Here is a 13,829-nt window from a genome sequence, read left to right as displayed (position 1 = left end):
TTAACCATGAGTACAAATATCAGTTAAAAAAAAAACCCAGTGCTGATGTTGGGATCACAAAGGAACAGGCAGATGGATGTTACTGGAACACACAACAAGGTATTTCAGTGAAAAACAAGCATGTTTTTACAACCACCAAACATGCCCTACTGAGATCCTACAGAAGTCAAACTGAACTACAGTCTGCAAACTTTGTAGACAAACAAAATATTCAAAAAAGAAAGTGTTTAATTGCCAAGGACGTTAACTAATGTTTAATCTCCTCTGTAGACAGGAAAACGGACTGGATACACCTACACATCTTTCACACAAATGCTACTGCCTCATGCTGTTCAGCACTTTACATTTACCTTCCTCATCAACAGTTACCACCTTCCTACTGAGTGAAAACTGGTTGTATCATCTACATCACCTGTCACTGTGTAATTTGCTGTCACTTGCAGTAGTATTACCCAACACCAAACAGTCTGGATGACACACTCTCCCTGCTGAAACTGAAGAAAAATAAAAACCTCTACAATTAGCTTCTGCAAAATTCTAAATCTCCCCAAGGTTTTGCAGTCCAGGGAACAAAAGTATAGAAAAACAGCTGGGTCAATACATGATGAGACTTTGCTGAACACAGAAAACAGAACAGTCAGGCTTAGCCTCCTTGTCTGTCTTTTTATTTTCCTCCTTTCTCTTCTACAATTTTATTACATGTTTCTTGTCTACAACTTTTCCCATGTCAGGTCAGTTGGTTGATCTTCATCAGTTTTTCTTCCTCCACATGTGAAACAGCTTTTCCAGAAACTGAAATACTGAGCTACTATTGACAACAGACGCTGCTTCTACTAAGAATTAGTTTTCTTCCTTTTGTTTCATTCTCTCTCTTCTTTTCATCTTCCAGGGTCTTATTTTGTTTTGTTTTGCTTGTCTCCTTTCCTGACTGGTATCCTACTCATTCTCCCTACAAAACTATTCTTCCCTTCCTGTTTCCTTCATTTGTACTTCCTAATTTGCACTACTTATGCTCCATTTCTCCCCTGGGGTATCTCAGTTCCTCACTTTTCCTGCATTTTGCCCTCTCTCCTGGCTTCATTTCGCTTTGCCATCAGGTGCCTGATGCAGCTGTACCATCATCTAACTGCTACTCTGCCTGCAAATCCTGGAAGGACCTGACCAACCCAAACATACATTGATGTCAAGAGAAGCTAGCTGCTTGTATCCTGCAGCAAACAAACTACTTCCCAGCCAGCCTACCTTCTCATGTCTGACTTCTGGAGCAGAAGTCATTGTAAATAGTTACAGAAGAGCAAAACCATAAAATTACAGCAATGCTCTATAAAAAAGGCAACAATATTTAGGTAAAACATTTAATAATAGGCCTGTAATTTAAATATATTTTCTATAATGCTCCATTCACCATCTACAGCTATATTGCACATCAGCACAAGCAAAATTAAAGTTTAAAGATAGGTGTTCCATAGCAGCAAAGTGGTTTTAAGTATTTTCATTGTTGCAAGTAAACATGGAAGCAATAATAATTCTCACTAGCTCACTCATCTCTAAAAGTGAAATTCTTTCCAGCAACATGGTAATGCTCTAACCCAGAACTTTGTACAAATTGAAAACATATCCCTTGTATTATATAAAATATATGATATTACAACACAAAAGCTCAGAGACATTTTAATCAACTCAACACTCTACTGAAGTCCCAGGAGTCAAATAAATCACAGGAAAATGAACATCCCTCTATCTAAATGCTTTTTCTTCCCTGAACTACAGAAAACATGACACAGCACAGAGTCTCTCAGGGACAAACATCACTTAAGCCTAATGTTCATGGCCACCAAAATGGGCCCAAACCACTCCAAGCAGAAATCAACTGGGATTTTTCCTACTGATGTCAAAACCAACTGTGCCTCAAGAGGCTTTAATAGCAGCTTGCGTGCTGAGACCCTACTGTAGGTAAGGATCTCAGAGGCCAGACAGCTCCATCACTAGCCTGGAAAAGGGAGATTGAAGGCAACAGAATTACTAACTTTGCTTAGAGGTAAGCACTAATTAAATGCCAGCTCAGAGCCAAAACACCCACCCACCCTGGAAAAGCCCTAAGCCTCAAAGTGTGGCTAGGTTCACAAGCCAGGAAGGTCACTCCTCAACTTTTCAAACGATGATGATTTAGTTGCTGTACTTTGAAAAAGAATTTTGCAAAAAGGCATGAGGGTGTTCAAGTGTTACCTTGCCTCATGAAATTTCATGGGGAAAAAAAAATAGCTCTCCCTGCAGACAAACTGATTTTCACTACAGCACCAAAGACAGTCTGGATACCTGCTAGCCCCAGCATCACCTGTGCTGCAGGTTCTGCATTTGTAGCACAAACTCTATCAACAGCTCTGCACACAGTGCACAGGTTGGCTCTTGTGATGCAAAAAATGCCTTCCTCCAGCCTTGACAACAGCAAAAAAACTTGTGTTTGTCAGGAAAGCAAGCACATGTCATTTATCACATAAAGAAGTAACTTAAAACAACCAACCAGTGCTATTTTTAGCTACATTTCACTGGAAAAATCACAGCACTCAGAGCTTTTGATTACACTGCTTTTGTTTAAGAAACATAAGTAGCTCTGATTCCAAAGTACTCCAAAGTGGCAATGCACATATGGGTAGTTATGTACGCCAAGTGTACCTGTTTTCTTAAATAGCATGCCACCCAAAGATGATGTTCTTTTCAAAAATAAAAATAATTTCAAAAGTTATTGGCAAGTTTTAATTCTGAGTGCAATTCCCTTTTATTCAATATGCAGTAAGCAAGTAGTTATGGCACTGTGCTGCTTGTATTCCTCACCAACCCTTACTATCTGTGCAGTGTGTATTATACTGCAGCATAGTCAATCTCTTTCTAAAGACATGTGAATCTTCTGTGAAGGACCTTTCATTAAACTTTAAATTCCAAATTACCAAGGTCATCATCACTCACAGAAAAGGTAATCAGAGTTTTACAGCCCTTTTCTGTGTAATAACTTTTCTCTACTTGCACACACACTTCATCAAGATTTCCTTCTGCAAATGGTAACTCAAGGAACTCTTTGCAGATTTGCTTTCCTCAAATTTTATTCAACGAGTGTCAGCTTTAGCAACCTATAAGTAAAAGGAAGGACAAGCCTAGAAATCTCTCCTCTCAGGTGTGGGTTTTTTGTTTCTTCCTTCCTGTTTAAGAAGGTGTTTGTACACATAGGCAGCCTGATGAAACTTTAGAGTATGATTCAAAGATGGGCCTTTGTGGCTTTCATGAATTGTTATTTCAGGAATATTACCCAAGACCAAAAATTAAAATGTACCTATTGTATTCTGTATCCCAGAGCATTTCAACACCTCCAACATTTGAATATCTTGAGTAAGTTTTTAAGTCTCTTATTTATAAAACAAAAGAAGCTTACATGTTTTTTAATCTGATTTCACTACCACCAAAGAACCCAATGAAGAGGAGATAGTTATGATGCTGTCACTAAACACATGGTAAGGTTGAGAAGGCAAAGGTATGTTAAGAGTCTCCAAAATCCCACTGTCTGCAATGATGTGAAAAAAAAAAAAAACAACAAAACGTAGTATTTGTGGTATTTGGAGTCCCCCATAAGTCATTAAATGCAACTTAGAATGTAATCTAAGGTTACTTAAAGCGTGATCCTTTTGTGTGTGTTCCTGCTTACAGGGAAAGCCAGCTCCCAGCACCTGGGGTATCAGATTCCTGCAGCATCCATGACACTTGTAAACATTCAGTGGTCAGAACAGCACTACATATCCTTCAAATGACATGGACCAGTGAAGCTGGAAGGTATCTTCACTGAACCAAACCAGCTGGTATCTCAGCAATCCACCAGGACTTGAGCCTCGGCATGCCCCCGGCAGCGTGCAGAATCCCAGCTGGGAAGGAGGTTGTGGGTTTTGTGTTTCTGTAAGTCAACAGTTCTGAATATTGAAATGCAAAGGGTACACACCAGCTACAACAGTGGCATCTCAACACTGTTGACTACACTGCAAAATGCTGGTATTTTTTTTTTTTTGGGGGGGGGGAGGGAGGTGTTAGTTTTTTCTTACTGTAGGATTTTAAGCACCACAAAACACTAACACAAAGTGAACTAGCCAGAGATAATAAAAGAAGGCACAGCATTTCCAAAGTTAAATCATCAGGGTACCTATTACACGAAGACATAAAGAATCCTCTGCATTAATGCTGAGAGCGTTATCTACAATATTCAATAATCTACTAGTTTTTCTTGATGCTGTGAAGTAATTATTAGTATCAACCTATTAGTTAAAAAGCTGAAAAGAAAGTGTGTTTTGATTTCTGCACTACCATGCCACTGCATAGTAATACCATTGGAAGATGGTATTACCGTTCCATTTCTTGAATGAAATGAAGTACAAACATTTCAAAAGGAGAAAAATAAACATCCCATTCGTTCTGGGTGTATTTCCTGCTTGTTAAGCTATATGCTGTGCTTTCAGTTCCTAATATGAATCTCATATTGTCGATCTTTGACATCATGATTCATTATCTTATTGGATAAAACTAACTTACATTTCATGGAAGGAAAAACTATGAAGTCACAAGTTTCCATGCACAAGGTGGACATCACCCTAACATCAGCAACACTAGGGTGTGCATTGACAATGCAGTTATTTATGACATTAGATTTACGACTTTGCGATTGAATCTTAAAACAACTTGAAGATTCAACTCCTTGTTAAGAAGCAACATTGTAGGGGAAAAAAATAAATTAAACAAATCTAGGCTGTAATCAATAATTACAACAGGTTCCCAAGGCGCGGGCTCCTGCACGCACGGTGAAGCCTCACGTTAGCTCCAGGGACCGGGCACGACGGGAAAGGGAGCTCCGCTGGGCAGCCGAGGGGCCCCGGGCGGACGAGGAACCCGGGTCGCGGGCATCCACCCGAGGCCGTCCGCCTCCCAGGAGGCCTCCCGCCGACAACCGCGGCCCCGGCCCCCGCCCCCGCCGCGGTCCTGCCCCCCACGCCCAGCGCCGCGGAGCCGCCTCCGCGCCCTTGTTCGGGGCGGCTGTCCACAGCCCGGACTCTCCCCGGGGCCGAAGGGCGGAGGAGCGGCCGCCGGGGTACCAACCGCCACCCGCCGCAACGGATCGAGGGGAGGGGACGAAAAGTTTGGCGGGGCTGGGGGCGGGCAGCTCGGCCCCGCCACCGCCCTTCACCCGCCGCCGCGGGCAGGCTTCTGCCGCCCTGCCCCGCCGGAGGGCGCCCGGCCCGGCCTCAGCAAGGTCTCTGCAGCCGCCTCAGCCCCGCACCCTGCGGGGACTCCCCGGCGTCCCCAGCCTCCTGCGGCCAGGAACTGCCGTGGGGACGCCCGTGAGGGAAGCCTCCCCCCGCCACGCCGCCCCCCTCACCTGCTGGCCAGGCTTTGCCGGCAGTGCTGCCTGAAGGGCATCAGGTGGTAGTTCATGGCGTCCAGCAACAGCTTCTGGCAGACGGGGTCGGTGCGCATGAAATCCACCGACTGGACCCGCTCCACCAGCTCCGGAGCGGGGATGAGGGCGAAGCGGAGGCGCTTCATGAGGTCTGGGGCGTACTGCATGCGGGTCTCCCGATCGTGCTCCAGCCAGAGCACGGACATCTGGAAAAGTGCCAGTTCCGACTCGACTGGGGGGGGCAGTGAGTCGAGCAGGGCGCGCATCTCCTCGAAGTTGAGCAGCAGCACGTCCTCCACCAGGTACTTGTTGGCCAGCTTCTTGGTCTCCTCCAGGCCGTGCAGGGCGGCGATCTTGCACACCTGCTTGTAGTTCTGGACCGAGATCTGATCGTTGAGGAACTGCACGCAGAGCTTGGTGACCTGCGGGATGTGCAGAATCTTGCTGACCGACAGCACCTCCTCCACCGTGTCCAGCGAGAGGGTCACGTTGGCCGTGTACAGGTACTCCAGCACCAGCCGCAGCCCGATGGACGAGCAGCCCTGCAGCACCAGGTTGTTGATGGCCCGCGGGCTGGCCAACAGCTTGTCCTCTGGGGAGGAGGAGGGGGTGCCGGGCTCCTCCTGCGGCTGCGGCGGCGGAGGCTCCTTCGGCGGGCCCCCCAACCCGTCCTGAGCGCCGGGCCCCAGCCCCAGAGCGTGGGGGTGCCCTCCGCTCCCGCCGCCGCTGGAGAAGAGGGATCGGAAGTACTGGGAGCAGGAGGCCAGCACGGCCTTGTGGCAGTGGAACTGCTGGCCCTGGGCCGTCAGGGTCACGTCGCAGAAGAGCTGCTTCCTCCACAGCAGGTTGAGGCCGTGCAGCAGGTTGTCGCTGTGGCTGGGGTCGAAGGTGGAGGTCCTGTCCCCGGATCTGGACATGGCGAGCGGCCTCCGACACACCTGCCTTTTAAACCCTCCTCCAACCTGGGCAGAGGGGTGGGGAGGAAAGCGGGGTGGGGGACACACGGGACGACACAACAATAAACACAGAGCTTTAGAGGCCCGGAGGGCGCATCCCGGACGTGTGCGCACCGGTGGCGGGGGGAGCAGCCGGGAGACGGGCTCCCCTCTGCCCGCCAAGCCGCCCCTTCCCGCACACCCCGGGCAAGGAGAGGCTCGCTTGGTGGGGCAGCACCTTGAGAGGGCTTTCTCACCCCACACCCCCCGCAAGATACACACGCTACCCCTTTCTCCTCCCTCCTCAGTGAAAAACAGGCTGCTCTCCAGGGGCGGGGCGGAAAAGCCGGGGCCGTTTTCATAGCTGAGCCTTCCCCACCCTACCCCCCTCCCAAAAAAAAAACCAAAAACCCAAGCAACCAAACACATACACACAAAACGAGGTCCCCCCAAACTCCGCGCTGTCCAGAGAAACTACCAAGTGCCTAAAACTGCCGAGAAGGCGAGCAGCCCTGCCCGCCGCTGGCCCCCGACCCCCTCTTCCCGCTTTGGCAACTCGGCGGCGCCGGGACCCGCTCCCTGCCCGGAGCCGGGTGAGTGGCGTGACAGGGGCGGGGGCCTCGGCCGGCACCGAACTTAAGCGGCCCCGCTTTTCCGTCCCGTCGTGTGGGGGTGTTGCAGTACTTCGCACCCCGGAGGAGGAGGGGGTAGAAGCGGCAGCCCCGGGCTCGGTGAGGGGCTGCCCGCCGCTGTCCTGCCCGGCTCGCTTCTCTTCGCAGCAGACGGCGCCGCTGCTGTAACTCCGATAACTACGTGAAGTTCAAGTTGGGGGAAGGACGGGGTAGGCGGGCGGGGGCGGCGGGGAGCAGGGCCCTGCCCGGCAGCCCCTCAGTCCAGGCGGGCCCTGCCGCGATACTTCTTCCCCCCGCCTCGACCCTGTACCCGGCTCAGAGATGGGGGGAGAACTATCGCGGCAGTCCCGAGCTGCGACCGCACCTGCGGGGGCTGCGCAGCCACCGACCCGCGCTGGCCGCATCCCGCCCCGCCGAGAGCCGCCGCCGCTGCTGCTCTTCCTCCTCCTCCTTCCCAGCGGGATCCCGCCGAGACCTGCTCCTGCCATTGCAGAGCGCTCAGTCACTCCTCGCCAGCACTGGGTTTCTTCTGCTTCCCTTCACCCCCCCTCCCTCGCCCCATTTATCGGCACAGCGAGGGGCTCCCTCCAGCCGCTTCCCCTGCCCCGCTTCAGCCCCGCTCCGCGCCCTGCCGGCTACAGAAGCCTCCCGGAGCCTCTCCCTTTAAGTGGACCCGGTCAATCCCCCCCCTCCCCACCGCACACACACACATACATACATGCACACACATATCTATACACACACACACTCCTCCTCTTTCTCCCTCCCCCTCTTTCTTCCTCGTTTTGCCCATTTCTCGCAATCGGAGTTTATTCTGCAAACGCGTTCGTTACACAACCGCCCCCCCTGCACACTTCCAGCACACACCCGCACACACAGACACCCCTTTCGTCTCCCCCAACAACAAACAAATCAGGAGACACAAGAAAATGCACAGAGACGGTTAGACACAAGGCCAGAAACTTACCTGCTCCACAACCAGCTGCCAAAGTAAAGGTTCACTTAAGCTCCCCCCCAAAAAAAAATCAATTGTCCTTCCTTTTTAAAGGTTTCCTCGCTCCTTCCAAAAAAAAAAAAAAAAAAAAAAAAAAGAAGAAAGAAAGAAAAAAAAAAAACAACAAAACAACCTTCTGGTTCCCAACTCGGAGCAGTCACTCTTTACAATTTATTTTGTCGTACATCATTTGATCACCATGAATTAGCAACAGCAAGAAAATGTACGAGAGAGTGAGAAGGAGAGAGAGAGAAAGAGAGAGAGAGCGCGCAGAGCTTTCTGCAAGAGAAGAAGAAGAAAAAATGTACGTGTGACAAATTATGCTACCAAGAAACAACACATCATTATCCTTGGGCCTGGGGCTCAGTGAGTCGTAACGAGAGTAATAGGAAATCCACGGTTGGGGAGAGAAACGGTCGTGCATGGCCAGTGGAGAGAGACCATACAGGGGGATGGATGCTGGAGAGACTCGCAAAATTATGGCTCAAGGCTATTGTAAAAATTGTCGAGCGTAAATGACTGCGATTTCAAACATCTTTGGAAGAAAGAAGGGGAAAAAGCGAGCCCCCCCACCCCCTCCTCTCTGCCTCCCTCCCTCTCGCTCTCCCTCTCTTCTCTCTCTCTATAAAGAACCGTCAAGTTTTAGTGCGCATTGCTAATTAGTCAATTTCTCTCTGCCTTCACAGGCTGGCGACTTTGCTGCTGAGCTGAAACTGCTAATTTCTGTGACCAGCTTTTTTCTTAGCTGTGATCTGGATGAATGAGTAGCTGTCTCACAGAGATGACAAAAATAAACTCTAATCCCCCCAAAAATTTCCACTACATCTTTCTCATGCATAGATTTATGATCTTCAAGCGCCCTGTGCAATATGCAAACTTTTTATGTGTGAGTGTCTGTGTGTTGCTGGGGGGGGCAGGGGGGGATAAGTCTGTGGTATTCAGGTTGCAGAGTATTTGTTTTGTGTCTCTGCTCTCTCCCTGCACCCCAGATATGATGGAAATAACGTCTGATTTCAACACCCAATATATTGGGTGCCCCCCACCCTCGTATTTCTGCTTTCATAGGATACATCCTCCTTCCTTGCAAGTGTGAATGGGCTGGAGGAGAGAGAAAGAAAGTGAGGCTACTAAATGGTGTTAGTGGTAAAAATGTTCCCTTTACATTTGTTCCCTGCACTGTTCAAGATTTATGATCTTGTTTGAAGGCATATTTTCTCTATCGTTTTGTCTGGTTAGACAACCGTCTCTGAACTTCACTGTCAGCTCTTCAGCAGATAAAGGTTCAGAAGTCACTTTCTTTTTTTTTTTTTCCTATTGGAAGATTAGCATATTGTCAGATTTGTCTTTTGGTTTCAAGACTTTGCAATGGAGAAGCCTGAAATCAAATGGCAGAAAGCAGCTGCTGTTTCACAAATGTAACCTTTCAACTTTCTACCAGAGCTGATACCCTAGAAACGTGCACAGCACAGCCCATGGGTTGGGGCTTTGTTTTGGCTTTTGCTCCTTTCTAGTAGCAAGAACCAGAGGATATTCTCATTGTAGGCATTTTGGGCTTGTTCTTTCTGCCAAGGGGCATTTTGGTAGAGGACATGTTCTCCACACTTTATCCCATGATATATTGCACCCTCACATTTATAGCTCTGTTCTTCTGTTGTCAAACCTCCAATTGTCAAAAAAAAAAAAAAAAAAAAAAAAAAAAAAGGTGTGATGTGTGCCCTTGACTAAAATGCACATGAAAGGAAACTGAAGTGAGTGCTTACAGAAAGTTTTACCTGGTGTGAAAGCCAGAAGCCCTATCCCCTTTCCAGATATTTTAATTAAAATATGCACTAGAAGCAGGATTTTCAATTTCAGGTCTCCTAGTCTTTGTCTTTGACATGGCCAAGGATGCCAGTGCGTTTACAGAGCTGGAGTCAGAAAGGCAAAGACTTGAACTGAAAGGCTTCAAGGCAGTTTTTGCTTTTGTTTTCTGGTGACCTTAAAAAAAGGAAGTTCTGCCATACCTTTCTGGTTTTCCTCACCAGATAGCTCCCTTCCTGCTCCCCATTTGGATGTCAGTTATTTCTGCAAGAAATTTCTGCAAGAAATTAGGCAGATGGTAGTTTAGGGCATGATATTCTTCCCAAAGGAACAACTCCATCCTATGGTTCTTCCAAAACCATTTTCTTTGGTTTGTTCCCTGTGACCCTGTTCAGGCAGAGAGAGACATGGCTTCCATGACTCCTCCATTTTGGTAGGAGCTGGTGTCTTCAGTGATGTGAGTTGTCTCCTACCTGTAGTAGATGAGAAGAACAATTTTTATCTCATGCTTATGCTGCTGAACTTTATTGCTGTCATGGCTGTAAGCAATCCCCCGGGGGTTTGTATCAGTTTCCACTGACTGATGTGTCACACACTGTTATACCATTGTAAGCTGCCAAAATATGCCTGTGCCAGTGTGTAGCAAGTTTCTGGGACTAGCATACTGGTATGTTTTGCTCGTTAGTGAAAAGAACCTGGTTAATTTTTTATGAACTTTGCTACACTAACTCAAGTTGAAATAAAGTTCAGCCTTACTTGCGTATGGGATCTGTGGTCACTTATGAATTACATTGGACAAATATTTCCAAAAGTCCTGGATATGTTTTTTTCTAAATGGACTTGGACACTTTTGAAGGGAAGCTTCCAAATTTCTAACTCACTTGGATGTGTTTCAAAATTTTACACATTGTATCTGCAAAGTAGAGAATTAAAGTTCATCTCTTAGAGACAGTAGCTATCAGCAGAAAAGACTACATTTTATTTCTTCTGCAGCTGGTCTTAGACCTGCACCATGTCAAATTATCCATTGTTTTATCTGGAACAAAACTAGTACTTGCCACTTGGTCTAAGCAAGATTTCACATCTCTATAAGCCTAAGACCATCACAGACTTCAGGAAAACCACTGAGAGTGAAGAGTATCTCTCCCAAGGCACTGAACACTACTAACTCCTGAGCCTTCCCTGTTGTAGCTATAGGGCTCTATCCCCAAGCAGGGTTTCTAAAGAACAGTGGCTAGAGCCCTGTGCTTTCATCTCTTCAAAACAGAGGTTTGTAGATGTCATACTTTTATTTGTCTTCCTTTGGGTTATTTTCTTCCATCCACGCAGACTTCTCAATTTACTGAAGTCTTATTGCAGAGGCTTGTGGTAGGGATGTCAATACTGCACAAGGAAACAAATCACATCTTGCAAGTACAGAAAGAAGTCCCCATGCAGAAGAGGCCTTCCTCAAGACAGTATAGGTCATTGTCATTAAAATCCCAGGGAGCAAACTTGGTAAATAAGCAAGGTAAGTGCTTTTCAGAGTAAATATGAAAAAGAAATGGAGAACTTTATTGTCTGTGCTTGTAATACGAAACCCATCTCTGCACAACTGTTTTGGGGAAGATATTTTTGCAGATTTTGTTGTTGCAATATACACTAATATCCTGGACAGCTCAGAAATCAAGTTACATGCACAGTATCTTAGCTACTAAGAACAAAAATGTGTGTTAATTCTGAACACCTGCCCCTTTGTCATTGCGATTGCTGTCAGCTTCAGCTGGCTCCCATTTGGAGCACAGAAATTGCCTTTGTGCATGTTGTCTGCCTGTTGAAACCTCAACAGTCTGCATTTCTGCCACTGTTGAATATCAAATAGTAGAACACCAGAGCCACCTGTATGTGAGTGAGATTTCTCACCACAGAAAAAGAAAGTTCTCTTGGGGGACATCCAGAGAGGTAAAGGCTCTAGGTAAGCTGGATCATTTTTGTTGTGCAGCATGCCATAGTAATTGGAGAGGTGAACACACAGATCCCTTTTGTAGTACAAGTACTGTAAGAACAGATGAGCAACAGCAGTGTTGGCTGTTACCAATGACAGTGTTGCTCATGCCAGCTGCTGTTGTATAATCCACCCTGAAGCTTCTGATGTGGAAGTTTGTAAGCTCACACTTCTGAAGGTAGACCTGGCATCACAGGCACACTGTTCTTGGAGTACAGATGAACTACTCATTTCATCCATTGCCAGAGAGGGTCAGTCTAGGAGTAGGGCAAGAGTGGAAGATTTCAGGAGGTTGAGGTGGTGATTGTTAGAGCCAGGGCCCACAGCTCTGGACGTCTGGGTTTCCACCACTAGCACACAGTGACTGTACCTACAGTGGCTTTCACACTTTGGGGTTAGGACCTGGGAACCATCCAAAGCTTTCAGGCAGCTTGTTTTCCCCTGGGCGGGGGGGGTGGGGGGGGTGGGGGGAACTTTTACGTGGAAACTGAGATGTGTTGCTGGCACTGCTGGGTTGGACTCTATGATCATAGAGGTCTTTTCCAACCTTAATGATTCTAGGATTGCAAGGAGCTGGGAGAGAAAGAGATCTGAGTCCAAAAGTTATCTTGGATCTAATAATATAGATGTAACAACCTTGACCCAGGTACATCCCTTAACATCTCTCTGCTTCAGTTAACAGATTCTAAAAAGGGTTTTCATTAGTGCAGTCCAAGGCTCTCCCAGCTTGTGGTCCATGAGCCCTGCTGAGCACATCTGCCCAGCTCCACCCCCAGCTGGGTATTTTTGCATGTTTACTTGCTATGCCAGTGGCTGTCACAACTGTCTGGCTCTAGAGACTGGCACAACTGGCCCCAGAGGTGTCACAGGCATCCTGATCACCTGCATTGTGTCCTGGTTAATCCATGCTTGCCTAGTGCTTTAAGATGTCTCCAAGAACACTGCCTGGTTTTATTTAGACACACAGACACATCCTGAGGTTATATTTCTATGCCTGTATACAGAAAAGAAAATTCTCTGTAACAAAGTTATAATACAATTAAGTACTCACACTTTTGCCCTGCTTAGGGAAAGCTATGGTGTAGATGGTGAACAGGACCCTAAAGGAATGATCCTAAAAGCATCCAAAGACAAACTGTTCTTCCTCCTCTCACAGTCCCCAAAAAGGCAATAGGGTAAACTACATAAAAAATAAAAATGTCATTCACTGCAATGCTGTGCAATCCAGATAACATGAATAAAGTTTTTAGAAAACCAGTAGCTTCTGAAAAGTCAAAATATAAGGTATTGCCTCTGAAAGAGTTATTAAAATAACTTGCAGGGGGCAGAACTCAGAACTGTTAAAAGAAGCAGCTAAGCTTGGGGAAAATGCAATCTAAAAGCAAGGTGGATTAAGCAAATCCTTCTGTACAGAACCACGCTACAACTAGGAACCCTCTAACCATCACTCGGAAAAGCTTACGCTCTGGGACTCGATTTTCAGGCACATAATACAAGCTTTAGTGATTGTGTCTGCACTGTACTCCCAATTAAGGGATACTCTCTTGTGCTTAAGTCCATTTCTGTTCAGGAAAGCATTTAAGCATTTCTCAAAGCATATTCTTAAGTGCTCTCTTGAAAGGGAATGCTTTTCTGACATGGGACATGTGTCTGCATCACCATTCACTTCGGCTGAATTTTCCCAGCCCGGTGTACACAGGACTCACTGCACAACTACAAGGAGGATACATTGGTGGTGACACCATAATTGCTCCAAAGCCATGGTCAGGCTTTGTAAGGAGCCACTCCCAAGTGGAAGAGTACTGCAGCCCAGTTAGTTTTGGGGTTTTTTTGGTTGGTTGGGTTTTTGTTTGTTTATTTATTTTAAATTTTATTTTAAGCAGCATTTTGGGACACGTGAGGGAAAGGACAAGCTTCACAGAAACAAGAACTGCTAGATTGCAGTGGCTGGATTTAGAACATTGTTGTACTGAAGCAATACATAATCCATAGGTTTAACATGGCGCCCTCAAGCCCCAAGGGAGCAATAACAGTTTGTAAGGAGGAGAAGAGTTTT

The 13,829-nt window shown here is 46.8% G+C and overlaps 1 protein-coding gene across 1 annotated transcript in view; it reads right to left on the bottom strand.

Moving 5' to 3' along the window:
- The window catches only part of KLHL14 (kelch like family member 14), a 53,842-nt gene extending 47,497 nt beyond the window's left edge, over positions 1-6,345 (bottom strand). Inside the window, exon 1 of the mRNA XM_054394752.1 lies at positions 5,408-6,345. Coding sequence (XP_054250727.1) covers positions 5,408-6,345 — 938 coding nt within the window. The remainder of the gene's footprint in view (positions 1-5,407) is intronic.
- Between the last annotated feature and the right edge of the window lie 7,484 nt (positions 6,346-13,829).

Source organism: Indicator indicator, chromosome 31, assembly GCF_027791375.1.
Source record: "Indicator indicator isolate 239-I01 chromosome 31, UM_Iind_1.1, whole genome shotgun sequence".
NCBI lineage: Eukaryota > Metazoa > Chordata > Aves > Piciformes > Indicatoridae > Indicator > Indicator indicator.
This window is presented reverse-complemented; position numbering and strand designations above follow the sequence as displayed.